The sequence below is a fragment of the Gouania willdenowi genome, chromosome 6 (genome assembly GCF_900634775.1).
Source record: "Gouania willdenowi chromosome 6, fGouWil2.1, whole genome shotgun sequence".
Classification (NCBI taxonomy): Eukaryota; Metazoa; Chordata; class Actinopteri; order Blenniiformes; family Gobiesocidae; genus Gouania; species Gouania willdenowi.
Genome location: NC_041049.1, coordinates 26424004 through 26450451, shown reverse-complemented (window position 1 = coordinate 26450451; position 26448 = coordinate 26424004). Strand labels below are relative to the sequence as shown.

At 40.4% G+C, this 26448-nt stretch overlaps 3 protein-coding genes across 4 annotated transcripts in view; 1 reads left to right on the top strand and 2 right to left on the bottom strand.

Moving 5' to 3' along the window:
* ptprr (protein tyrosine phosphatase receptor type R) overlaps positions 1 to 2224 on the bottom strand; it is a 35330-nt gene extending 33106 nt beyond the window's left edge. For both annotated transcript variants that reach the window (XM_028451364.1, XM_028451365.1), the window contains exon 1: positions 2062 to 2224. In XM_028451364.1, coding sequence (XP_028307165.1) covers positions 2062 to 2134 — 73 coding nt within the window. In that variant the 5' untranslated portion in view covers positions 2135 to 2224. The remainder of the gene's footprint in view (positions 1 to 2061) is intronic.
* Positions 2225 to 6349: 4125 nt separating this feature from the next.
* Positions 6350 to 12072, top strand: gcc1 (GRIP and coiled-coil domain containing 1). The gene is given in 7 exon segments (XM_028451312.1): positions 6350 to 6379; positions 6381 to 6670; positions 8527 to 9109; positions 10780 to 10991; positions 10993 to 11090; positions 11093 to 11461; positions 11464 to 12072. Coding segments are annotated over 7 exon segments (2100 nt in total). The 3' UTR covers positions 11982 to 12072.
* dennd6b (DENN/MADD domain containing 6B) lies at positions 11946 to 26404 on the bottom strand. The gene is made up of 21 exons (XM_028450337.1): positions 26229 to 26404; positions 23916 to 24157; positions 21930 to 21968; positions 21809 to 21851; positions 21633 to 21742; positions 21480 to 21560; positions 19634 to 19739; positions 19475 to 19554; positions 19326 to 19388; positions 19201 to 19256; positions 19015 to 19137; positions 18846 to 18941; positions 17715 to 17809; positions 17589 to 17654; positions 17435 to 17499; positions 17198 to 17287; positions 15600 to 15653; positions 15420 to 15529; positions 15249 to 15351; positions 12460 to 12534; positions 11946 to 12346 (listed from the first exon to the last, which is right to left on the bottom strand). The coding sequence occupies exons 1-21, from the start codon at positions 26239 to 26241 to the stop codon at positions 12221 to 12223; spliced, it is 1836 nt and encodes a 611-aa protein (XP_028306138.1). The 5' UTR covers positions 26242 to 26404; the 3' UTR covers positions 11946 to 12220.
* Positions 26405 to 26448: the final 44 nt, after the last annotated feature.

The following is a 26448-nucleotide window of genomic DNA, read 5'->3' as shown; positions in this document are numbered from 1 at the left end:
CCACTGGTGTGATTCCTACTTTATACCTATGTTTCACACTGGAATGCTTCTGCTAACTGCTACTAATATGGAGCACATTACAACATATAACATTACACCATATACAGTAAGTCATTGCTAGAATATGTCATGTCAATACAATGACTAAGTGTGGAGTGAAAGAATAATCCCTTATTTCTGTAAAGCGACTTTGAGTGTCCAAAAAAGCGCTATATAAAATTGATGCATTATTATTATTATATTATCCATCCATTTTCAAACCCACTTACTCTGTCTCACAGGGTCGGCAGGGGTCTGCCGTGCCAATCCCCGGCAATTATTATTATTATTATTATTATTATTATTATATTAATAATAATAATAATCATGTTTGTTGAACTTTGGTCGGCATTTAATGAAATCGCTCGCAAAGGCACCACCATGTGTCTGAGGCAGTGATCCTGAGAGTCAACATGCGTAGAAACTTCTAATCTTCTATCAAGAACAACAGGAACATAAACAAAAAGATTTCTAAAAAGAGTGGAGACTCTCTTTAAATGCTTCATGTTTGTCATTGACTTCTATCATCAGTCGTCAAAGACTTTATTAAACTTAATGTGTGCATTCTCCCTTTGCACACAAGCAACGTGTGCTTTACGCCAGACATCTTTCCAACTTCCTGTTCATTGCGATTCACATCCACAACTTTTGTCTTCTGTATTGATCAACTGTCTGAGATTATCCCTCAGCAGCTGGAACTGGATTATTTATCTAAGGACATAGTGAAATGCAGAGAAAGCTGTTCCCCGGACCTGCTTTTGAGCCGTAAGAAGAACCATTGTACTGGGATTGCTCCAGTTCTTCTACAGGGATTATTGCCGGGAACACTGAAATGCTGATTCCCATGCGCCAGCAGTTTGTCCATCTTCAATGTGTACTATTCCAGGCAGGTTCTCACACATTATTTTCAGTCGACTACATGAATGTTGAGATGAATGCAATGGAGAGCATGTTAGAGACTGAGGGAGTCTGAGCTGAAGTGTACTTCATTATATCAGTTAAATTATCTGCATTACCAACACAATATATAGATTAGATTTAAAGGATTAATCTCATCTTTGTTTCTTGAGGGAACAATTTCAAGTATATAGGGGACTGTACATCCGACTTTACTCTGGTGTCAGACAGTAATGTTACTCACACGTGAGGGAATCATTAAAGATGTTTGATTTTGACAAAATGGTCAGACACAAGGAAAAGAGAACGAGGACCAAAATCCAAGAGAAAGAGAGATTAAAAGAGACCAAATAACAGTGGATTGAATTGAAAAATGTATTTATTGAATTGTATATTCAATGATTATTTACTGTTCTGTAAGGATTGAGTTTGGTTTTTTTGTTATAATTTTAATGTCTAGGAGGCAATGTTTCTCATTGTTGTCATGATTGAGAGATTTTAAGAAAGTTTATATGAGATATTTCAAAGACATTTTGTTAAAATGCATAATAAAGGTGATTGACTCCACTGATTTCAAGTCTTGAAGTCTTTGTTATAAAGACAGAAATGAATTTTTAAACCTTAATGACAATAACAACTTATTATATTGTATTTTGCTTTTACATGGTAGATTTAAGAAAATGCTGAGTACTTTAAGGATGCTGAGGTTGACTGTCCTCTTTTTTGGAAATCAAATGATGGTCACCTTATATTTAATCAATTTATTTCACCTTAATGAATGTAACTGTTTCAGACTAAACACCATTTATGTGCAATAACTAAGATTTCAGTGTGTGGTTTATAAATTCACAGAATGCGATTCATCACAGTTATTTACGGTCATATTGATTCACACCACTGCTTTAAAGATGAGGAGGAACAGGAGGTTCTCAGGGATGTGGATCTACGGGTGGTGTTGTCAAATCAACATGGACCAACAACATCATTGAGGAGGCTAATGAAGGGGTCCACCCTAGCACCAGTGGGGTGTGCCTAAAGATTTGGCTCGTTGAGGCTAGATGTTATAAAAGCATCAGTGGTGCTGATGATAGGCCTGGCTAAGGAGGAGGAGGGGCGGTTCCTTACCTGACACCAGAGCGGCAGACACAGCACCACCTAACACGGTCCGTCCTCCTCCTCCTCCTCCACGGAGTCCCATGCGTCGGCCCCTGTGGACGTGGATGGATGTGGACGTGGACGCACGAAGGTTGGAAACACAGCGGCTCTCAGTGAGGCTCTGAGCACGGGAGCGGCGTCTGCGAGGCAGGAGGAGGAGGAGCTAAGGCAGGAGGAGGAGGAGGAGGAGCTCAGGCAGAGGAGGAGGAGCATCTCTTCATCTTCAGTCTCATCATTACTCACTCCACTGCTTTACTTCTAAATATATTATACAAAACAACATTCAGCAAATACAATAAAGGTCAAAGTCGTGTCATTTCAAGCTTTGATTATTACCTAATATTAATAAATCCTGGATCATCTTAGAGCAAGTACGTGTTTTTTCAACCTTCTTTTAAGCTAAGGGAAATGTTTTCATGAAAAAAAATGTTTTAATCCCAAGCCACATGTTAAAATAATAATAATAATAATAAATGTTTGTAGCATATATTAATATACAGTTCATTTTTATTCTATCTGTCTTGAAAATGAATCAAACAAAAATAATTAAATGTTATCAAAGACATGAAAAAACATGATTAGAACTACAATTGAACTTTATACTGTTTTCATGTTTTTTTTTTTACATGATGTTACGACCCCCTCTAGGATGTGAGGTCAAGGCTTGAGGGGGCCGCAACATAAACAACCTAAACCTTTATAAGCTCCTCCTCCTCTCCTACCTGATTGCTGATATGAGTCAGGTGTGTTAGGAGAGAGGAATAAGGGTAGGCTGAGAGGCCATGAGGCACCAGCCGTAACACATGATATCATTTTACATTATATTTACATAATATATACATACAGTATATAATAATATAATAAATAAATTTGTATAATTCAATGTTGTTCTGTATTCTTAAACAGTGTCAGAACCAAATCTAGTTTATTAACGTGAATAATGAGAACTGAGTGGCAATTGTGTACCATTCTTCCATTCCACACAGGACGTTATTCAATAAATATTAAAATTTTATACGATGCAAAACTCAAACTTGAGGACAATCAAATTAAATTAATGAAGAAAAAAAAAACAACACAGAAAACAAAAACAAAAAAACAAAGCACAGAATAAGATTAAAAACAAAAGCGGAATAGGTGCACAAAAAAATCAACATAGTAAACACATTTAATATGGACATATATATGCATGGTTCATCAATATTTAATCGGAATGCTTATTATGAATAACATGAACTCTGTGCTTCAATTTTTTTCCATAATTTTTTGATGCGGGGATACAATCTAAATATGATTTAAAAATCTAAATACCCGTTCTGTTAAACTAAATGTTGCCATTGTACAGCAACAATATAAATGCAGTGCTTCTGAAAGACTGCATGAAAGGCTTTACATGCCTATTATCATAAACAACTGTCACTTACAGGTAAGAACCGGAAATTCACTCAATAAGATAGTAACTGTGATTTTTTGTCAGGGAGGGGACAGACATAAATAAAGGGAGAGGACATCATTTCAGCCATTGCACAACAAGGGTCAGCAGGGGTCGCTATTGTCAATGAAAAGTGGAGTCATATACACAATCTATCTCCATAGGGATCCATACCATGCAGTTTTAATGGACACAGGGTAGTTGTGTCTTACAGTAATTCATATTTATAAATTAGATGGAGCTAATAATAAACAACAAAAACAAATTTTTGTGTAAATCACTTCATCCAACTAATAACATCTGTGAGTTAAATATAATCCTTCCTTGACAAATATCTAAATATCAACAATCACCAAATCACCTCCTGCTGGTAAAGCCACATTTGACTTATACTAGTAAGCTCTGTATGGTATGTCAGGCAACAGTCTATGTCAATATAATGTACAAATTCTAGGAGTTTGTGGACTATTTAATGGATTAGGAAACTATAAGGGCCTCCCAACACCATCTTGCATAGGGCCCCTACACAGCAAGAAATAAACATGTATTTATTTTTTGCTTTGTTTTCTAGTCAGTGCAGCTTGTTTTGAGTCCTAAACGGGTTGGGTTTTTTTTTGATGATTTCTTATTTTATTCATTTTTTTAGATAACAATGAATAATAAAATTAAAAAAAGGGAAACATGTTTCGTGACGTGGCTGAACGTTATGATATTAGCCCCGCCCCCTTTCCTTCTACTTCCGTGTAAACCTAACATGGCGACTGTGGTGAACGATAGATATGAATACGTGTTCATCATATCTTTCATGGCTCTGGGTTAAATGTGCTACAGCGTGTCCCTTCATTCTTAACTTCTGTGACGTCACTCAGCTTTCAGGTGAGAACCCAACTTTGTGTAGATTTAGATTAAAACTGAAAGTCAAGTCTGACTGTATGAAAGCTAAGTGAAAGGTGTTCAATATAATCACTATTCTGTTCATTTTAACATTTAAAGATAATGCTGTGAATGCAACAGTATTATTAATATTGACTAAAATATCATTATCTCACTGACATAGTCACAACAATAGGATTCTAAACACGAAACAAACCATTACAATCCCAGTTAAAACTGTTCAGTTGTCAAAATCTTTTTGAAAAAAAAGAAGAATTTGCAATATAGTGATCCAACTTACACAATAATGGCAACATGAATAAATAAAAATATAATAAAATAAATATGACATTGTATTTGTGAGCAGATTTCTTAACATCCACTGTTACAGACTTTACAATGAGAATTGAAACGATTTAAAAAAAAAAACTACAGATACATATTTAATAAACAATTAAAAATAACTGGAAATCGACAGTTCTTAGGGTAAACGAATGTTTGAATAGTAATTTCCTTTTTTTCTTCAAATTGCATACATTCTTCCTTACTACACTTCTTTCTAGACATTCTAACCCTATACCACGGATTTAGATTGGATTAATCTCCGTTAGCTGGTTTGAACTAACCAACATTCCATTTCAGATATGAGCTGTACTACGAACGTGATCACAACACGCTAAGTGACTACAGCCTCAGTGCGTGCGCGTACACATGAAAGGGGTGGAGATTGCAGCGTCCGACCAATCAATGGAGAGAACTGGCAGACTGAGCGTCTTTATAATGAATGGAGGAACAGCTTATGATCTTAAACAAATATAATGAATATAAATCCATGATGACAGTGAAGAGGCAACAGTGTTAGAGCAGCTGACAGCAGGAGGCGGAGCTTTTATACTCGCTCAGATCTGATCCACTTCATAACTTGGTACCGACCAGGTTGCTAAAGTTTAAAATGATGAATAATTAAAATCCATAATTCAGACCAAAAACAACACTGTTTTTACAGAAAGGCAGGAATGAGAGAACTGTGAATGCGTAACAGCGTGACACCACTCATCATATTAATCCATTGGATGCTAAACGGACATTGCTTGATCAGGTAAACTTATTACAGCACACACATTTTTCTGTTCCAGTAGACCTCTATTTATCACACACTAGGATGAGAGCAACATTAGGCGGTCAGCGTGTGAATGAATTAATGGTTTCACCCGGAAATCAGCCAGAGAAGAAAAACCAGGTCGCGACCATGAGGGGTATTTCATTAAACCCAGCTCAGGGTTAAATCCAGGTTAAACTTGAGAGTCCGGCTCTGTTAAGCCAGGTTCTAACTGGAACGGCGGTTTCATCAACGAGAAAAACACCTTGGTTACCATAGTAACACAGTTCGTGGGTCAAACCTGCTCCTGACCAGGTTTAAGCAGCAGGCTTGGCTTAAGCTGCAGACGCACTCTCATGACACCACGTCATCATTTGAAAGAAGTCATTTAGTGATGCTTTAAAACACTCAATAAAGTTCTACAAAAGGAAAAAGGAATCAAAAAGACTTCTGTTATACTTTTTTTTTTTTTAAATACCGCTTTAATACGGTATTTTAAACAGCCCTCAGTCACCCGTGTTCTGAAGAAAAATAGTGTGCAAAAGCATAATAACATCCTAAAACATTATGAGGTGTTTCTGTGACATATTAGGCCAGATTTAAAATAAAGAGAAAAAGTAAGATACTTATTTTGTTTGCCTCGTTTCAGAATGTGACTTCTGCGGAGGTACTAATGTTTATTTTCTAAATCTCTGTAACCATAACAGATACTGCCTTTCACTCAGTCAATGTGGTCTTATTTATTCTATGTTAGTTGGCTTAGTCCAGGTCTAATTTTACAGGTACTAAAAAGTTCACTTCTCTTAAGGCCTCAAGGAGCAGGGCCAAGACCTGGTCAGAAGGACTGAGGAGCCATGGAGAAGTTTGGGATGAGCTTTGGAGGAGGGTCCCAGCAGAAAGGAGCTGTTGGACACCATAGAGTCCCAGAAGAAGCAGCTGGTCCAATACCAGACCCGCATTAAGGATGTAGTCCAAGCTTACAAGAGCCTCCTGAAGGAGAAAGAGGCCCTGGAAGCCAGTTTAAAGGTTCTCTCTGTGACCCAGTACCTGGATGTGAACCAGCAGGAGCGATGCACTCAGCTGGACCTGACGGAGGACAAAGGCTCACTGCACAGCGAGGACAGCGTGGACACGTCCACCGAACCATCAGAGAGGGTCAGAGCCAACAGACCCAGGTAGACAGGGCGGAGCCAGCTCAGAGGTGAGTCATGCTTATTAAAGGAGAATGCTTTTTAGGTTCAGTGTATACTTCTTTTCTAGTAAGAGTAAGGACGTAGTTTGTTTTGTTTATTTATTTAATTCAAGACATTAAAACAAATGTGTTTCTCCTCCACATTGAAAAAAGATGAATGAAAAGGAGCAGAAAGAAGTAAAACGTAAAACATCTGCCCCCTCCATAAGAAATCAAGTCATTCCACTGCAGGAGACATTGTACTGCACAAGAAGTGTCTGAACCTGGACCTGTTGACCAGCTTGTGTTTCTTCAATAAAATCTAAAAAGAAAGTACTAACTTTCTGCATTTATTTATTGTTCTAGACATATAGTTCAGTTAAGTTGCACTAAAGTCAGAGTTGGTTTAAAAGCCACAGGCAGATTGTATGTTATTTTTTTTTATTTTAAGTTGTTGGCACATGGCATGTTAAAGCCAATGTTTTGAGTGTAAAATATGCCAATTAAATATATTTCATATGTAATGTTCTCATGAAGGTGTACACATTTACAGATTAGCTGTTTCTTAAGAAAAAAATAAATAATATAAAAATGCAATAATCACCTTATACTTTAATATCGGGATATAACGTATTGTATTGTGATCTATGTGTAGGGATACGAATCATATCGCCAGATGCCAGGCAATACACACTCCTAGTAAGCACACAAGAAAACATCTTCTTCAAAATCATTACTTAATTTATGTAATATATTAGCTTATTTGTTTTCATGTTTGTCAAAGCTAAAAATCCACTTTCACACAAGTATGTGGTAGCAGAGAGCAATGTAGCTCTTGCCATATTGGCACTTTTTTGGTATGATTGTTTTTCTATCACCACTAGAGGGCAGTCATACAGAGGCTAATGTGTGATTTATGGCAATAGATGGAGGCCCCTGACTGCTGCTCTATTTATATTAAAGTTTTAAATGTTGTCACGCTGTTTTAATTTTTATTCATGTACCCCTGGGGGTACCCGTACCCCACTTTGGGAACTTTGTACTTACCTGGTCTTAAACTGATGAGACTTAATTTATACAGCACTTTGTAATATCAGCCACATTCCCCCACACATTCACACACAGTGCTAACTGCCATGCTAGGTGCTAACCTATCATTGAGAGCAATTTGTCCAAGGACACTTTGACACATGGAAGAAAGTGAAGTCTTGGATCTTTAAAGTGTTTCCAACCACGTTATGAACATTTCTCTTTGATGAGCTTTGAGAGAAAAGAATAAACTTTAAGATGAACTAAATCCCTGCTTTCTACTGACTCGCCACTAGGAGGTAAATGAAAAAAAATGCCTTGATTATGGCGAGGCTCCTGGAGCAGTTAAGACACATCAGTTATACTATAAAATCTCCAATGAACAATCTATGCTATGCTAACTAGCTACTCATTACTCAGTATACTCCACGCTTCTCTCTATCCAACCTACTTAACACAGATTGTAGAGCCACAGGTGCTAGTTTTAATAATAGGGCAGGGCTAAAAGTGCTTGTTTGTGACGCAAGATGGTCCCAAAACATCACATGATCTTGTTCTCAGCCAATAGCAAAAATCAATTGTAATAGCCTGGTTTTAACCCATAGATGCAGTCACTCTGACATTTACAACTAAATATGTCAAATTGAATTACTTTGACTAAATGTTGAGAGTTGGACCAGGATCAATTAACAGCACTACTTCATACCCAAAGACATTTGTATTAAGCAGAAAAAGTTATTTTGGGGTTTGTAGCTACACTTTAACTTGATTCACTTCTTTTCTGCAGGGCCCAAAGTCTGACAATGAAGACATGTGCTAGTGATGCTGGGGGGGCGGAGCTACAGCAAGACACCTCCTCTGTTCTGAGGCGCAGTTGAGCACGCTGACAGCTGCGCTCGCCACTGTCACACAGGAGAAGTCCCGCATGGAGGCCAACTTCCAGGCTGACAAGAGGCAGCTGAAGCAGGAAGTGGAGGAGCTGCAGGAGCGCCTGGTTGCTGTGTCAGCACAGCATGAGACCGAGCTGGGCGCGCTGAAGCAGCAGCTCACGGAGGGCCGAGCTCGCATCATCACGCAACAGCATGAACGCGAGCAGGAGCAGAGAGACCACGGCCAGCAGCTGAGGGAGCTGCAGTGCCTCCTGCAGGAGGAGAGGGAGCTGAGGCAGGACTTTGAGCTGCGACTGCAGGACGTAAACGCCACGCTGCTTTCCGTCACGCAGGCGGCTGATCGGGGTCTAGAGTCTGAGGCTCACCTGAATCAGGTGAGGGAGGAGAGAGACGAGCTGCGGAGAAGGCTGCAGGCCGCAAAGGAGGAGAAGAAGGAACCTGATCCTCAGGTTCAGGAGCTGCAGCAGGAACTGAGGGACCTGAAGGTCCAGATGCAAGACCAGGTCCAGACTCAAACTCTGCAGGTGAGCTGTGTCACAGGTGTGAATGTAGTCAGGCTGAAAATTGTTCATATTGATGTTTTATTGTTGTGGTGAAATGAATGCATTGTGTCAAGTGTATTGGCTCAGTGACCTTTAAGTGAAAGAAGAGCAACAGACTTCTCAGAAAAGTTCATTTTTTTCTGGGGGAATTTTATTCAGATTTTTTAGAAAATGCCATGTCCAAATTTACTCATACTATAGGTTTACGGAGTTCTGTGTTGTTGTTTTTTACAAGTCAATTGCGTAGCCTTTGTGCAGAGGTGAAAGTAACAGATTACAAGTACTCATGTTACCGTAATTGAGTTGGTTTTATGGGTACTTGTACTTTTTTGAGCTTATTTCTATATCAGCAATTTTACTTCTTTTTTATAGTTCATAAATGTAGCTATACTTAGAGCTTGATAATTGTTTTATTTTGAAATGAATTAATTTGCGTTGTTTGATTTAAAAAATAATTGTACATTTTGACAAACCTTTTATTTTTAAACAGATTTGTGTAAAATCTGGTCTCTTCCTTTTTAAGTTTATACATGAGATGTTTACTGTATGCAAGGGATGCATTGGGAGTGAAAGTAACTAGTAACTTTTACTTTGAGTACTATTTAATTGACCTACTTTTTAATTGGACTTGAGTAATTTATGTATGACTTACTTGTACTTGAGTACAATTTCAATCAAGTAACAGTACTTCTACTTGAGTAGAATATACAGCATTCTTCACACCTCTGCCTTTGTGTATTATCACTGCTTCTAGATGATTCTTGCATGTCCCCTATGGGACGTTGGTCCACTTATCCTTGCAGAAAGCAGGAAGCTGTGTCAGGTCGGTTCATCTTAGCGTACTGTAAGTTCTTTGTTGGATTCTGGTCAGGACCAGAGCCGAGGGGCTTTCCACCTCTAAATATTAGATGCATTACCAACGTTGGGCATGCAAACCCAACATTTTAGTGCAATTGCATGAATATGAAATGATATGAACTAATGTGAATGCGTGTAGCATTTCACTTAACAAATGAATGGCAGTGTTGTAAAAAGTCACTGTAAAGGTAAAGAATTGGACTAAGTATGACGAGATAACCACAGCACTTTGGATTGGGCTGGGAAAGCTTATTGTAAACACTTGATAAACTCTGCTACCCGTGGATGTGTTGTATTACTGGATCATCACCCTCAAGTGCTAAGGCTAGAGACATTGTTAAGGAGAGTTAGATGATGCTGCACGTCAGGCACACAAGAAGGAAGGAAAGAGGAACAAAGTGCAGAAGTTCACAGAACCTTCTGCAAAGAGAAAGAAGCTTTAAATTCAAACTAGTAGAAATACAAATTGTGAACTGTCAATATTGTAAACTTTTAACTTAATAATCATTAACCATTATCTTATTGTCAAAATCATTTTAGTTTGGAGCCACCTCCTGTCCAGTTTTATTTACAGTGGCTACATCAGCCTAGCATGCGAGCTAAAAAATTGTGGGTATTTTTGCTGTAACGCATTCAGTTACACCTGTAATTAAACAATATGCAGATTTACATAATATGTAAAACTTTCACTACAATGTTCACGTCGAGTAAATGTGTTCCGCCAGCCTTGAGTTTGACACTTCTAAACAAATGAAGTCAGAATTAACAAAGTCTTGCGCTCTGTGTTTCCTTAGATTTGTGAAGCAGAGGAACAAGCACGTGAGCGAGCACAAAGTGCAGAGGCCCGAGTGGCGGTTCTGGAGCAGCGCGTGTCGGAGCTGTCGGAGCTGCTGGGATCCAATGAAAAGGCACGAAGGCGCGACCAGGCGGCGGCACAGCGGCTCAGGGACCGCCTCCTGCAGCTTGACGCTGAGAACAAGACACTGGCAATGGCCGCGAGCAGCCGGTGACCGGAGACCTCGACGATGCAAAGTGGATGCAAACGCACTGCGGGACAAACTGCAGGTGGTGAAGAAGCTGCTGCAGCGTGCGCTGCCGAACAACCAGACCTGAACCTTCAGGACATGGAGGCAGAGTCTGATCAGGCCACGGTTCTGGCCTATAAGCAGGAGCTGGCGCAGTTGAATGAGGAGTTTGAGCGCTACAAGCTGCGAGCTCAGGTGGTGTTGAAGAACAAGCACACTAAGGATGGGAACCAGACGCAGCAGCTGGAGGAAATGCGCGATCAGCTGTCTGAGCTGCGTGAGAAGTACATCAATCTGCGCATCCAGAGCGACCAATCTGAGGAGCAACATCGCCAGCAGCTGGAGGAGCAACAGCAACTTGCAGCAGCAGTTGTAGTGACGCACCGTCAGGAGGTGGAGCGTGATGCGGCGCTGCACCGCGAGGAGTTACTGCGCCTTGAGGCGGAGCTTCACAACAGCGTGAGCGAACAATGGCCCTACTGGACGATAAGGACCGGGAGCTGGAGCGGCTCCGAGCAGCCGCATTCACCAGCAGCACCAGTGTAGCAGTGCCTAAGCTCCAAGGGGACGACGTCAGCGAGGCACTGCTGCAGGCCACACCCACTGAGTCAACGTTGGTGCTCTATGCTGAGCAGCTTGCCCGTAAAGAGGTGGAGGCCGGTGCGTTGAGACGGAAGAAGCACCAACTTGAGGATGACATGCACCAGCTGCAGGCACGGCTCGTTGCTAACAGCGAGTGCCACGACGAAGAGGCAAATCGGCTCCAGAGTCAGCTGGACGCTCTTATGAGAGAGCAGCGACGCGAAGGAGCTAACGTGGAGTATCTAAAGAACATCATCTACAGGTTCCTGACGCTGCAGGACGCCCGTGGGCGAAAGCAGACGCTTTCTGCAATCCTCACTATCCTGCACTTCAGTCCGCAGGAGAAACAGGAAGTACTGCGGAAGCACGCGTCCTCCTGGTTTAGGTGAGACAGTCGCGTGAGGACTGGTTTCCATAGCAACGGTGTAGCTCGTGTGTAACAGGACATTAAATATATTCTTTTATTGAAGGCGGTGGTATTTTGGGTATTGAAAATCTTTTGTAGATTACTAACAAATTAAAGTATTTTGTGGTCTGCTGATGTTTGTACTGTGGTCACACAGATTTTTTCCACAAGATCAGGGGTCACTTCTGGAACCCAAGAACACTTTCATTCCTACTGATCTTCTCACTCATCAGAGTTTAGAACTGTCAGCAGATCTGAAGGCAGCGAGCTGATAATGGTCTTGATGAAACTGTCCAGCTTTTCCAAAACTCCTTCCTTCACTTGTAGCTGCTGTTTGCGAGCCTTCACCTTAAAACAGGAAGTAACAGTCAGTACCGGAGAGCAGACACACATGGGAAGTGAAACTAAAGAGCTTCTAAAAGCTTTGCTGACCTCACACCTCCATCAGTCTTTGAACTCACCAGTTTTTCACGAAGTTTAAGGATTAGATCTACAATTTCCACCTCAGACTTGTCTTGGGTCCAGCCGAGCAAGTCCTACAAAGGTCAGAGAAGGTCAATTAAAGGAAACCTGTCTCTAGCTTCAGAGACCTCATTTATAAACACTGCGTACGAACAAAAGAAAGGGCACGTCACTTATAAACAATGTTTGGGAGAAACTTGTGCGCACCTCCACGGCAGCTTTGACCCTGCCATACGCACAAAATCATGAAAAACAGGAAACTCCGACCCCAGCAGGAGAAGTATGAAATTAGAGACAGCTATATGAAATTGATACATTTGTGTGAAATAATCAAATATTGCACATTTCACAACACATCATATATGAAGGATGTATTTGCAAAAACGAAGGACGAAAAAATTATACTGACGCCCCAGGGAGTGATTGACGTGCACGCACCTACAAATACAGTTTTATATTAATGATAATAATAATAATAATTGTAATTAACATGAGCATTGTGCAAAACTGCTGATCTAATTGGCTACAATACCTGTAGCTGTTATAAAAAGGAACGCACACACGCTGCTGGAGGACGAGGCATACGGGAAACTGGAGGGAGCGGATAGTCAGAGACCAGCGAAAACTAATGGCGGACGAGGTGCTGTGGGAGGGAGGATATGGTGCTGCAGAGCCCTCAGCCTCACTCACCCCAGCACCACTGACCAGTAAACATGAAAAATATGGTTTTACTTGAAATTAAATATTGTGAATTATGTATAGTACCAAAGGTGTTTAACTACCTGTTCATTTTTATTATTTCAAGCAAGGAAATACAATGTAATCCCATGCTTCTGACACATATAGACCCATGCCACATGACCTCACAGGTCACGTGATGTACGGCCCTCCGCCATGATGGAAGAACAAGCCACCGCAGGAAGCGTTTTAGCGGAGCAGAGAGCCCACAGCGATGGTAAACTTTTGCGCTGTGTTTGGGTGTTCTAACATGGCTGGGACTGGAGTACACAAGTCTTTCTTCAGGAAATGAAATTAAACTAAACTAAATGAACTAAGACAAATTTATGTAATCAATAAAATAGCTCAGATTCACAGCATTGCACACTCATATTGCAGTTTAATTATGAAAAATTAGCCTTCTTACCCTGGATTTAACCACATGGAATATATTATGAATAAAAGCAGCTACTTCACAAATCCAGCCACAAACAAACTGGTTGTAAGCTTCCAGTCCATTGAAACTTTTCATGCGGTCCATTGTTTATGAGCTAGATGTAAAGATGAGGTAGTTCACAATGTCACAGTAAGTCACTCCCGGGAATTGAGACATCTTCATTCCATTTGTAAACAGAAACGTTGTAGGAGTCATTCCCGCCGATCAGACCCAGTTTCTCCTTATACCGACTTCTCTCAGCTTCTGGTAGAGTGTCAACATAATCCGTGGCCTCCGACATATTGAGGCCAAACGGAGACGACCTTTGACAATCTTTTAGCACATGGGCTGCTTTTAATAAGTCATTATTCAAGTAAACACACCCACGCAGGTGCATCCGTATATGGCCGTCATCTTCCAAGATGGCGCTGGGTCAATGTGCCGTGACATCAGTCGCAAGAGTCTATAGTCCATCTGTGTCCCCCTCAGCCTCCGGTGCGCTCTTTCCACCGCCTGTTGAACAGACGCTCTTCCTATGGAGAGTGATATACATTTTCTCCTCCACTTTTATGGCGGACCATTTTTTTTCCACCTCAGTCACATTCTGACACTCTGAAGTAACGCGATCAGCCCTTCTAGCATTTTTAATGCGCACTGTCACCAAATTACGCTCTCCTGCGTGTTCTCACCTCAACAATTAATACCACCTCGCATTGACTGAAATTTGTTTTATTTGCTCGTTTTCCCCCTCGGTCCACCGTGAAATTCGTGTTCATGAATAGCCATTAAAGTCCGTGTAAAGCAGAAACACATTTGTGTTATGAGTTTGTCACACCACAGAAATGTGTCATTGACCACTGAGCCAAATTTGAAAGATGAAAAAAAAATCGCTAAGTATATAAAATTAGGTCATATTCAAACAAGCACTTCTCTCTGCTCTTAAACGCTGGGGGCGAAGGAAGGCGCAGCCTCCGTGTATTAACATGGTATTAACCCTAAGAGAGAGCAGTGTGAAAGACCAAAAAACTTAGGAAAAATAAGAAAAATGCGACAAACGAGGTCTCAGCGGAAAGGACTGCTCCGCTTGAGTCCGAATATGTGCATCCCTCATGGGTAGAGTCAAAACTGCGCCCGCTAGAGGCGAAAAACAAAATTGTGGTGTATAAAAGTGCTAATTTCATGGAAAGTGTAGCACCAGCGGACGTGTTTTATTCTGAATATGTGGTTTGTTTTTGGCTATGGGCCGAAAATAAAAATGGTTGAATGGCTTTGTACATGTTTTAAGGAATACATTTATGACCTATTTAATGTTTCGAAGAAATTGTCAGAATTTGCTTTACACGGTCTTTAGGGGCAATCACCTGACCTTTTATATGCACCATATGGGTGGAGTAAGGTGTTTCCTCACATGCGACAACTTTCGGGTTGATTGTCATTTATAAATAGAAACAAGCGTGGGACGAGCGTGCGCCCTCGTTGATAAGTCTGTCAGTTTTTTTGCGTATGCACTTCCTGGTTTTTAGTGTACGCCACCTGAAGTGATCTTACCTAAGCACAGTTTTATAAATAAGGCCCCAGGTCAGAACAGAGAACTCTATGACAACATTAGTTTCTCTCTAGGTGTGTGCGACTCACAGCATCACAGAGAATTTCTAGATGAAGGCTCTCAAGTTTCTGCTTCATCCATCTTTGTCGCTGTCGATACCATCCATCAAAATTTGGAGACCTAAAGAACTTCCTGAGGTGACAAAATGGGTAAGAGCAGAGCTAAGCACCGTCCAGAGATGAGACTCAGCATGTACTCACCTGTACAGTCCTGTCCAATCACCTTTGAGCAGTGAGGTGAGTTGAGGGCCAGTGTGGTCCAGAGTGGACAAAAACTCCTCCTGATTGAAGGGCCTGATCTGAGGAGGAGACTGAAAAACACCCAGTGTACCTGAATGCCTCTTACCATGATGTCATAGATTACTGTGACATCATCCTTACCTTCCAGGGGGTCACGGACCTCTGCAGCGGCATCAAACTGGCCAGGTAGCGCTCCTAGAAGGGAAGAGCAGGAGAACGAGGCAGGTCAAGGCAAGGCGCATTAGTTTGTTCCAATTCAATATGTGCATTGTGATTGGTTACTGACAGGAAATATGTGGTGGCGGTAACGCAATCACACATTTTACAACAGTGATCATGCTTTTTAATAATAACAGTATAATAAATTAAAAAATATATATTTTTCATGCTCAAGGTTTAGCAAAGCCATTCTAGCAATGCATAGCACTCAGATTAATAGTAAGTACTCGGGGTGTGCATTGCCATGAATCCAACGGTACGATATGATTCATGATTTGCATATCACGATACACTATATCTTGATACAATTTACATCACGCTATATAGTGATATCAATAATTACAAATTTCACCTTTACAAGTACAAAATAGTATGAAATACAATTAAAGTGCGAGAACAAGTAAATGTTAACTAACTGTAATTCAAGTACCAATATCAAAAACAAATGGTATGTTTATCAAACTGTTAAAATACATTTTATTAAAAAAAAGTTTCAATTTTGCTTCTACAACAGATACTGATAAGTTCTTAAATTCTTCTTTTTTTGTTTTTTGTTTTTAAACGTAACCACATACATCTATAAAAGTGCCCAGTATTTTTTTACGAAAATAAAGCGCAGTCGACTTCCAAAGCTAAAATGCATTGAGGAATGAGGTAGTTTAACAAGGTCTGATGTGGTTCACTGACACCTAGTGACCAGGCGTTTATGTGCTATGCATATGTTATCGCAATTAAATGGGTATTTTCATTAAAAAAAACATGATTAGAAAATATATTGCGATATATCACCGAGTCAATTGTTATCTTACACCCTTGTTGAGTATACAAATAAGACTATATAAACAACAAATACCTGATAAGATTCATGGTTTTTAAAGAGTAATTTAGCTAATTAAATGATTTTGGAATTAATACCAAAGCACCAGCTCTAATTATCGAGCTGAAGCAACATCCGTAATACAGTAGATTAATCCTCAGACTGTAGTGCAGAGGATCAACCATTGATTTTAGAGCATCTTCAAAATGTCAAAGAAACTCCATTAAGCATTACTCTGGTATGCGTCTATAACCTTTACTGTCTGATGTTGAGATAATCCTGCCTGTCTGTTGGCTGATTATCAGTGTGTGTTCAGGTAAATATTCCTGTATGCTGGGCAATACTTAGCCCTGGGCCTTACACTACGAAGCTGGAACAATATATTGGAGCTACAGTATCTCTTTGTTAGCTGGCTTGAATAAACCATTCGCAATAACAGACTAGCTGGACTACAAAGCTGGTTTTTAACATGTTACCATGTAACCCAGGGGTTTCAAAATCGTATCAGTTCGTGCTCACATAAAGTAGGGTGGAGCTTCCACCATCTGACCAATTGCAAAATGGGGAAATCCTGCAACCATAACCCAGGCTAAAAGCAACACTGTTGCGGCAGCAAAAGCAAGGAAAGAATGCTGATGAATAAATGAGGGCCCTCGACTCTCAGAATGGGTGTAGTCAGATAATCCTGCCAGCTGACACTCACCAATGGGATGATGAAGCTCTGAGTGAGCTCTAACAGGTTTCTCCTGATGATGGCGCTCTGAGCCTCTGATGGTCTCTTCCTCTGGAGACCCTGTACACACACACACACGCACACACGTACACACACACACGCACACGCACGCACACGCACACACACGCACACACACACACACACACACACACTTATAGCTGACACACCTGTCAAGTCACCCACAAGAAGGATTTCTGATTTGCTCACCTTCAGCAGCCGCTTAATGAGAATTTTGTCTTTTTGGAGAAAGGTCTTGAAGTCTGAGTAGATGCCTGCACATAAACACAGAAATTACAAATTACTTAGTTTACACACGTACACGTACACACACACACACACACACACACACAGTGTTTGTTACCTGGTTTAGTGTCCAGTGTCTTGAGTTTGCAGGGTTTCTTTACCTTCACTTGTTTGGGTAGTTCACCTGAAACACAGCCGAACATCAGAGGAGAACATCAGAGGAGAATATCAGAAAACATCTCACCTGCCATCCGGACTTCACCCAGCCGGATGATGTGTGGCCAGGTCTGAAAGGTCTTAATGAAGAAAGGGTTGGTGACTCCGAGGACAACACTGGGTCTAAAGGAGGACAAACAAAGACACACTGAAGAATTCTGTCTCCGGTCTGTTGTGTGCAGGTGTGTTGTACTGTATGTGGGGCTAACAGATGTGCTTAGATGTGTTACAGATTTGCTTGGGTGTATTACAGATGTGTTACAGATGTGCTTTGGTGTATTACAGATATGCTTAGGTGTATTACGGATGTGCTGATGTGTACAACAGATCTGCTTGAGTGTGTTACATATGTGTTTAGATGTGCTTGGGTATGTTACATATGTGCTCAATGTGTTACAGATGTGCTCGGTAGGGATGCACCAAAATGAAAATTTGAGGCCGAAGCAGAATAAAATATAAACGCTTGGCCGAATCACCAATACCGAATATCGAACATTGAATGCGGTTGAATGCAAGTTTTTCACTATTTTTTTAAATAGTGCATAAATAGCCAAGAATACATTTTTAGACATGTTTTTTAAAGAAAGTAAATATTTATTGAATTTTATGAAATTTTAAAAATATTCTTTATAATTATTTTGCTACAGTGATATTCATCCCTTTAGTGTCATTCAGAGGGCCAAAGTTTAAAAAGTTTTGTTTCCTCCCTCCTTTGTTATTCCACATTGTGTAAAAAGTCAGCTCCAAATGGGACAGTTGGATTTTGCCCACGTTGGCAAGTGAGGTCACCCAACGCCTCCTAGAATGTGAGCTCCTCCCTCTCCAACTATCTTACAACTAAAACAACACTGCTGTTTAATATAGAATATATATATTTTACTTTATTGCCATATATGTAAATGCAAACTGCACTACTGGACGCCCAAACTGCGTTACTTTTTCTGCTGCCGATCATGTTGGGAGTCACTGCTTGGAGTCACGGACCCATTGTTTGCACACATCAGCTATTAGCACTAATGCTTATGTCATAGATGTGCTCGGGTGTGTTTCAGATCTGCTTAGGTGTGAAACATATGTGCTGGGGTGTGTTACAGATGTGCTCAGGTGTGTCACAGATGTTCTTAGATGTGTTAAGGGTGTGTTTATGTGTACAGCTCACGGCGCCTGTGTCCTGGTGGTGTACTCTCTGAACTCGCTGTCATGGACGGTGAAATATGGTCGGAAGTCACAGCAAAACTTCAGGGGGCTGATAGTGCTGACAGGTAGAAAGAACAGCACGGTTACCATGGTGAAGACGCTAGATTGGCTAAAAAAAGAACACTGGTTACCTGATGAGAGCCAATACAGTTTCCGATGAGACTTTGGGGGACGGTGCCATGATGACGAGTGGCTCCCCGAGCAACGTGAGCTCCCAGAGCATGTGCAGATGGACCAGCATGGACTGGAAGCAGCTGAGAACAGACACACAGGTGACATCAATAGGTACAGGTGTACAGAGGGCAGGGCCAACTCACCTAAACAGGTCCAGCTCGTGGAGAGTAGGCAGCACAGTGGGTGGGGGAAGCAGGTTCTATTGAGACAATAGTCATTAATAATAGACCTCACCAGGACAATGGTCACATGGCAAAAAGATTCCGACCTGATTGGGCGGCGTTCTCACAGGACTTCCTTCTGGTTTGTCTGTGATCGAAGGAATTCTGACCTGAAACAAACATGAAAAAAAACGGATCCGTGAAGCTTTAATTAATTTATTTCCACCCCCACCATGGTTCCTCACTATTCCCTTACCTGTAAAGTAGTCCCCATCACAGGAAGGTTTAGGGTCAGTCCGGGTACAGGTGACGGCCATTGATCGATTTCATTACACACTGCCAATAAGGAAGGAGCAATGTTAGAAAAGCTTTTTTCTCTGCTTGGCTTATTGTTGCACCACTGTGACATCATCACCTGCTTCCAGACAGGGCTGCAGTTTTCCAAAGAACTCTGGAGCAACAATCTGCAGCAGCATGTGGTACAGGTGAGTGTATGGTAATCTGGACACCAGCACCAGGGACTGAAACAGGAAATCACATAACAAGGTCAGGTCAATTTATTCATTGGGCACATAAAGAAATAACAGCTGTTGAACAAATGGCTGAACACATGCAAACAAACAGTCCTAGAAAACTCAATGAAATCTGTATCAAGAACAAATTGGCCAAAGAATAAAAAAATACTGGATGTGATTTAAAAACTATCAGGGTTGGGGATAATCTTATATGGAGAGGACAGATGTTACATAACTTGGGTGTAACCACAGAAAATGCAGCTCAGAGAATATGGTACATCTTATGTTGTGTAGTTATGTAGAAGAGTGTGTACCATTTTCCCTTCGATGAGTATAGATATACTGTATATAGGTCTGTAGGTTGCTTTTCAAGACGTTTACTGTTCTACAGGAAAAATCCCCAGTATGTTGCTCCAGACAATAAGTCGTATGCGAGGCTACTTCAGTTGGCTTTGTGCATTGCTGATTAGCACCTTTCTTAACCAATAGCATGCCTCTCTTTCTACTAAATGCACCATTGGTTGAAAAAGTTCCAATTATCAATCAACTCCACCAATCAGAACATGCTTGGGGCAGGATCTAACTCTGTTCAAATCCTCTGTGATAAAAGGAGTTTCTACAAACATCTGCACTTTCTCTCTGCTGAGTATCTGCATATTTGTCAATACTAGATCAACTAGATGTAAACCAGCATTAACTTTTTCTCTGTATCCAAATGACTAACTATCATGAACGGTTTCTAAGAAAAGATGTCCCCTTTGAAGATACCTCTAACAGAGTAAAAAAAAAAGAACAAGGGCAATAACTCGGGGAAAAAATAATTGTACGTTTCACATTTTCAAACTCCATCAAGATATTGATACCCTGAAACCACACACCAAATTTGGTTATCCTATCTTTAACGGTTTCTGAGAAAAGCTGTCCTTTTTAACTCGGACGAACAGACGCACAGAGAGAAACCTATATCCCCCTTCACACTTTGTGGCAGGAGATAATAAGATCTGACATTGCTGATCTGATGGTGGACAGCAGAAGTTCCTAGACCAATCCAAATTAACAAGGTTCAGTTGGGTCGATATTATGGTTGTGTGCTGCATTGAGCCTACAAGTACCGGAAATAATGTTGCTTTTTGTAATAATACAGTTTGTTGGCATGATTTATTTTTTTTTGTAAATAAATCAGTTGTATTGATGAATGCAGAGCCCTGTCCAGGACCCCCCGACCCTGAAATAAGGAGCAAGCAGGTCAGAAAATGGATGGATGGACGGATGGATGGATGATGTCTGCAACTGAGTTAGTTAACTCAGACTTCTTATCTTTATTGATATTTGTGAGATGTTTAACCTATTGAACAGCTCTTTGTTCATCTATGAATAATGGTGAATCTTTTGGTTTGAAGTGGTTTTATTAAACACAAACCTAAATCTTATGGTAGTTCATGAAACATCACAGTGTTATTCAGTTTTACTACAGTACTATAAACATGGAACACATCGCACATCAGTGTTTTCTTATTTGCAATTATGGCGAGGAAAGATATGTGGGAGATTTTTAGTTACTTTCAATATTTAAATAACTTTTTATGCAAATACTTTTACTATTTGGACTGACTTAGTTTTACTTGTATTTGAGTAGTCTTTTTTAAAAGGAGTATCTGTACTTTCACTCAAGTATTAGAGCTGAGTACTTTGTCCACCTCTAAGTGTGTGTGCCAGTGTAAACGAGTGTGTTCAGCTGAGTCTGACCTTCTGGAAGTAACCTCTCTTCACAGAGATGTCCTTAACTTGTCTAAAGTAGACGTATCCATAGAAATGTGACTTTTCACTCTGAGGAGATAAAAACAGCAGAGCTTAGGTAGGAGTACATGCTCAAAGGACACCGCTACACTGATGAGTCACCTGCAGCGTGATGGGAGCGTCTTGGTCGTAGACGTTTTCTTTGCATCGTGACGCTCTACGACCGACCGACTGACGCAACCGGAAGCTGAACTGTGTGTCGCCAAGGCATCCTGGGAAATCACACACATACATTTTTACCACTGGTCTACAGCTCTGTTGTGCACCTGTTGCCTTACCTGAGTAGGAGTCTGGAAAGGACAGGTAACAAATGCTGGTTTTCTGAAAAGAAACCATAAAAACATGACGTGTGAATCGTTGATTCTTAAAGAGCAGCCAAAGTACGAGTGATGAACCAACCTCCTTCTCAGTCAGCTTCACATCTTGAGGATAAACCAGCTGTAAATAAACAGGTGACAGCGTTGAGAGCCGGCAAAATCACAGACAGCAGTGTTAAAGTCGTTGACTAAAATTTTTTGTCATTATTTTCGTCGACTACATTTTTTAAACTTACAAGGGTTTTCACGGCGTGTCATCACCGTGTCATCAAACCGGAAGTTGCCATATTGGAGGTATTCAACAGATAAACAAAGCAGATCCCGAACATCAAGCAAAAGGAAATGGTGAATTATTGCCATGTTTTTGGTTGAATCAATCGGTCATTTAGAGTCTTAAAGACTTCCAAAAGTTATAACAAATCGGCGAGAACAATCTCAAAAGTTTTCAGAGGAAAGGAAGCGCCTGTGGTTAGCGAATCTAAACCAGGATCTACGATGCAAAAATCTGGACAACATCCAAATTTGTTCTGCCCATTTCTTGTCAGGTAAGTGAATTGTTGATAGCAGCGGCTCTCAACTCATTTTCTAGTGTGATGATAATAATATAATTCATATCAAGCTACTACATGTGGCATTATTGACTTAATATAATCATATTTAATAGCCTGCTACAGTAGCAACACATTTCTTAAAAGGTAGAGCTAAAATGTGTTTATTTCTCATTGTATTCCAGGTAAAAGGTCTAACCTTTATCAAAAGGATGATGATCCAAATTGGGCTAGGGTTAAAACCAGATAGTTGACAATATCAGGATACGCAATAGATGGAAGACTCTCCGGATCGCTATTGATCCAAGACAAGAAAGCAAGCTCGTATGGATCTGCATCACCAATAAACCTTAACTTTACAAGTCCTTCCCTGTAGACCTTTGCATCTATAATGCTGCGTTCACACCGAATGCATCACGAAATGTTTGTGTGACCAGATTACATACAAAGTCAAAGGACAGATGCGTCCCAGATGCGAAATCTTTCCTGTGCTGCGGTGCGATCCTATCTGCGCTTCAAGAGCATTGGCCGTGCGAGCGCGCTCAAAATTTTTCGTCATATCCGCACATTCGCAAGAGTTGCGACTGTTTCCCATGACGAAAGCCAATCAGTCTTTGTTGAACAAGGACACCAGTCTGTTTACCCATTCAACCATGGAGTAGAAGCTGTGTGTGACCACCTGGAGTTGTATGACATGGCCTTTATAACTGGGACCGGACTAGGAAGGATTTGGCGTGGAGGAGAATCAGCGAGGAGGTGGTAGTAGCAGGTAAAAGTTCTCTCTATAGTTTTCATCTTTGAAAGATGGCACTGAGCTAGGATAGCATTAGCCGCTAATCACACCGGCTTTTTTCACTGGTGGTTTATATTTATGAGAAGAGAAAAAGGAGCGCAGCTCCTCGCTTCAGCAGGCAGTGAAACCCACCGAGTTGGATATGTTGCTGGTGGGCGGTGCTTCGCTTCGAATGTGCATATGAAGCTAATGGGGATATTTTTTGATCCAGCAGAGCCTGCGGAACGTTTTGTGTGGCAGAAGACGCATACGGTGTGAACGCAGCATAACGCATTTTGAGGAGCTTTTCTGTGGTTACGGACATTTATCCATCGCAGTGTTTACCTCCGAGTGCCTCCAATATGGCCGCGCATCCGGGTTACAGCCCAGAATGTGATACAGGTGAACTACTATAGCAAACCGAAAACTATATCATATTGTGATAATTTTGTTACCTAATTACACCATAATTATAATTTTGTCACTCAGAACCAATCCAATCAGAACTTGTGATCTTAGGTATTGATTACATCAAATCTGTCTGTGTATTTACAAACATTTATACCACCCAATATCAGGTTGATAAATAGAAATAGTTTTTTGTTTCAAAGCATTAACATCTTATTCTGTATATTTCAGTCGACTACATCTTTGACAGAATTATTACCATTAGTTGACTAAAACTAGACTATTATACACACACACACACACACACACACGTCTTGATAGTGATGCTGAGCTCGTGCACCTCCATCGCCTGTCCCAGCTCCAGGTCGAAGGTGACCACGCATGCGCATTCTAGCCATGCGGAGAAGCGCGTCCACGGAGCATCCTGCTCATCGTCGGCTTGGAGCGGAGCATCGGATCCCTGCAGGTTCATCTTCCTCCTCTTCCTCTTCCTCCCGGCAGGGGACGCGCTGAGCAGAAGCACCGATGAATCCTGATCGAGGTTCGGGTCACTGCAGTCAGAAAAACGGACCAGAGCGGCTCCTGAAAACCATAGACATTATTACTCTCGCAGCTCGTCTTTAGGCGGATTTATAACAGGCTCGCGACGTTGTATGGGTCCTTCAAAGTGGGCGGGGTCAAGAGTCTATTGGTCAAAGCATTTGTTACGTCACTGCTACGCTGTACATATGAGCCGAAGTAAACATATATGTCTTGTTTCATTTTTTATTCTATTGATTTAATACGGAGCCCCAGACATGATAATAACATAATAATTTCTGGCCACGATATACTATTTCGTGATCACAAATTGGTATTTTGTGGCCACAAATATATTTATTTTTTTATTTTTTACCACGTGATGTCTGGGGCTTCATAATTTACTTTACTTTTGTTACTTTATTTTATTTTGCACATGTTGTCGATAATGATTGTAAATATATTGGTTTAATAAATAAAAGCAATCCAAACGGATTAATAAATACATTTATTTGTCTTTTTTTTTTTTTTTTTTTTCATATAACACAAGAGAAAAACTTGATTAAACAAAATATTTGTAGCCAAAACAGTCATAACTGTTCAAATGGACAGAAAATACATTTAACAAAATAAAAATAAAAATTAGCTCAAAGAAATACACAAGGTCACTCAAGAAACAAGATATGTATATTTTTTGTTTAATTAATTGTGTTTGGATCAGTGGTTCTCAGAAAAAACTTGGCTCTCCAAGTGCCACCGTAATGACCAACAGTAGCGTAGGCCTAAGTATTCATTAAAAACAAGCTTTTACTTAACAAGTATATTTAATATTGTTGGCCGTAACAGTAACACTGTGTTTAAATATAGGACGATAAAACACTGTACTTATTTATGTTACTTATTATTTTTTCTAATTTCAACTATTATTTTTCTTCAATAACAATATAATCATAATATGATAGTATTAATAATACAAATTTTTACTATAATATTATTTCTTATATTCATCATTTTTATTGCCTTGAAGGCAACATCATTTTATGTTTGATTTGAGTTAAATAAGAAGATAATGCCTGAATTGTAATTGTTCAATTTATGAAGATGAAATAAAATGACGTTGAATATTCAGCAGTGTTGTGTTTAGAACCTTCATAATTTACACAAAGACAGATTAAATGTAGCCAGTACTTAAAAATGACGAGACTATACTGTATTGTTGAAGATGACAAGTGAGAGAAATAACAGATTGTGCTGACAGCTGATATAATTCATTATATTTGTGGTAATATTTAATTAAAGCACTCCTCTTACATAAAACACCTCCAATAACAAGTGCCTCTAATCCACAGCTGTCTGCAACTCAGACTGGGATCACTCTCAGGCTTCATATCAAAACAACCTGTCAAGGATCATCTTTGATTCACCAACGACTCCATTGTCCTAATCCAGCGTTTTGGAATGGGAAATCCTGAATTTACCCTATTTTAGTCTGAGCAGAGCCATGATTTAATAATCCAGCTACTTGGAAAAGGAACCTAGGGCTATTTCACCAAAGGTACATTAGTACATCCAGGATAACAGGATAGGTACGGCGGACGAACAGTGACACAAATTGCCACCAAAATGTCATCGGCCTCCATCTCAGCCAATAGCAAAATTATACTGTAATAGCTGGGTTTCAACCCATAGAGGGCAGTCACACTTACCTTTTTACAACAAAATAACAAGAACAAATTGGAATATTTTGACACAAAATGTCAAGAGTTGGACAGGAATCAATCAACAGCATTACATCATACACAAATATAATGTTTCTGCAGAAAAAATGTGGTTTTGTGGTTTAGTTACTCTGAGAAGTTTCTTGTGGATTAAACATGTCAAATGTAAAGGTTAAAGTTGTTGTTATGGAATGAATTTATGATAGAGAACATCTGTAGCACATCTGATTACATCTGTTAACATTCACAATGACTTTGTGAACTTTGCTGACTTCTCAGCATTCAACACCCTGCAGCCCCACATCTTGACCACCAAACATTCCTCCTGATTTCACCTGGATGACCACTTTATTCTGTGGAATTGTGGCAGGTGACAGGAGGTACTGATCAATAACTCCCTGTCTGTGTGTTCTCACCTTCTACACCCATGACTGCAGATCCACACAGCCCAACCGCTGCCCAGTAAAATATGCTGACAACACTGTTCTCTTGTCTCTGCTGTCAGGTCCCCCACATCATCACGACTCAGTTCTACAGAAGTTTGTTGAGTGGTGTGACAACGCAAAGCTGGAACTAAACATCATCAAAACCAAAGAATTGACAGTGAGCTTGTTGAAGAAGCAGAGGGATCAGTTT

Coding starts and splice junctions, on each gene's coding strand:
- dennd6b (XM_028450337.1), bottom strand. Junction 19,740..21,479: donor AGAGAGGTTACTTCCAGAAG/GTCAGACTCAGC, acceptor TTCCTGTTTCAG/TCCCTGGTGCTGGTGTCCAG. Junction 19,389..19,474: donor TGATGGGGACTACTTTACAG/GTAAGGGAATAG, acceptor TGTTTGTTTCAG/GTCAGAATTCCTTCGATCAC.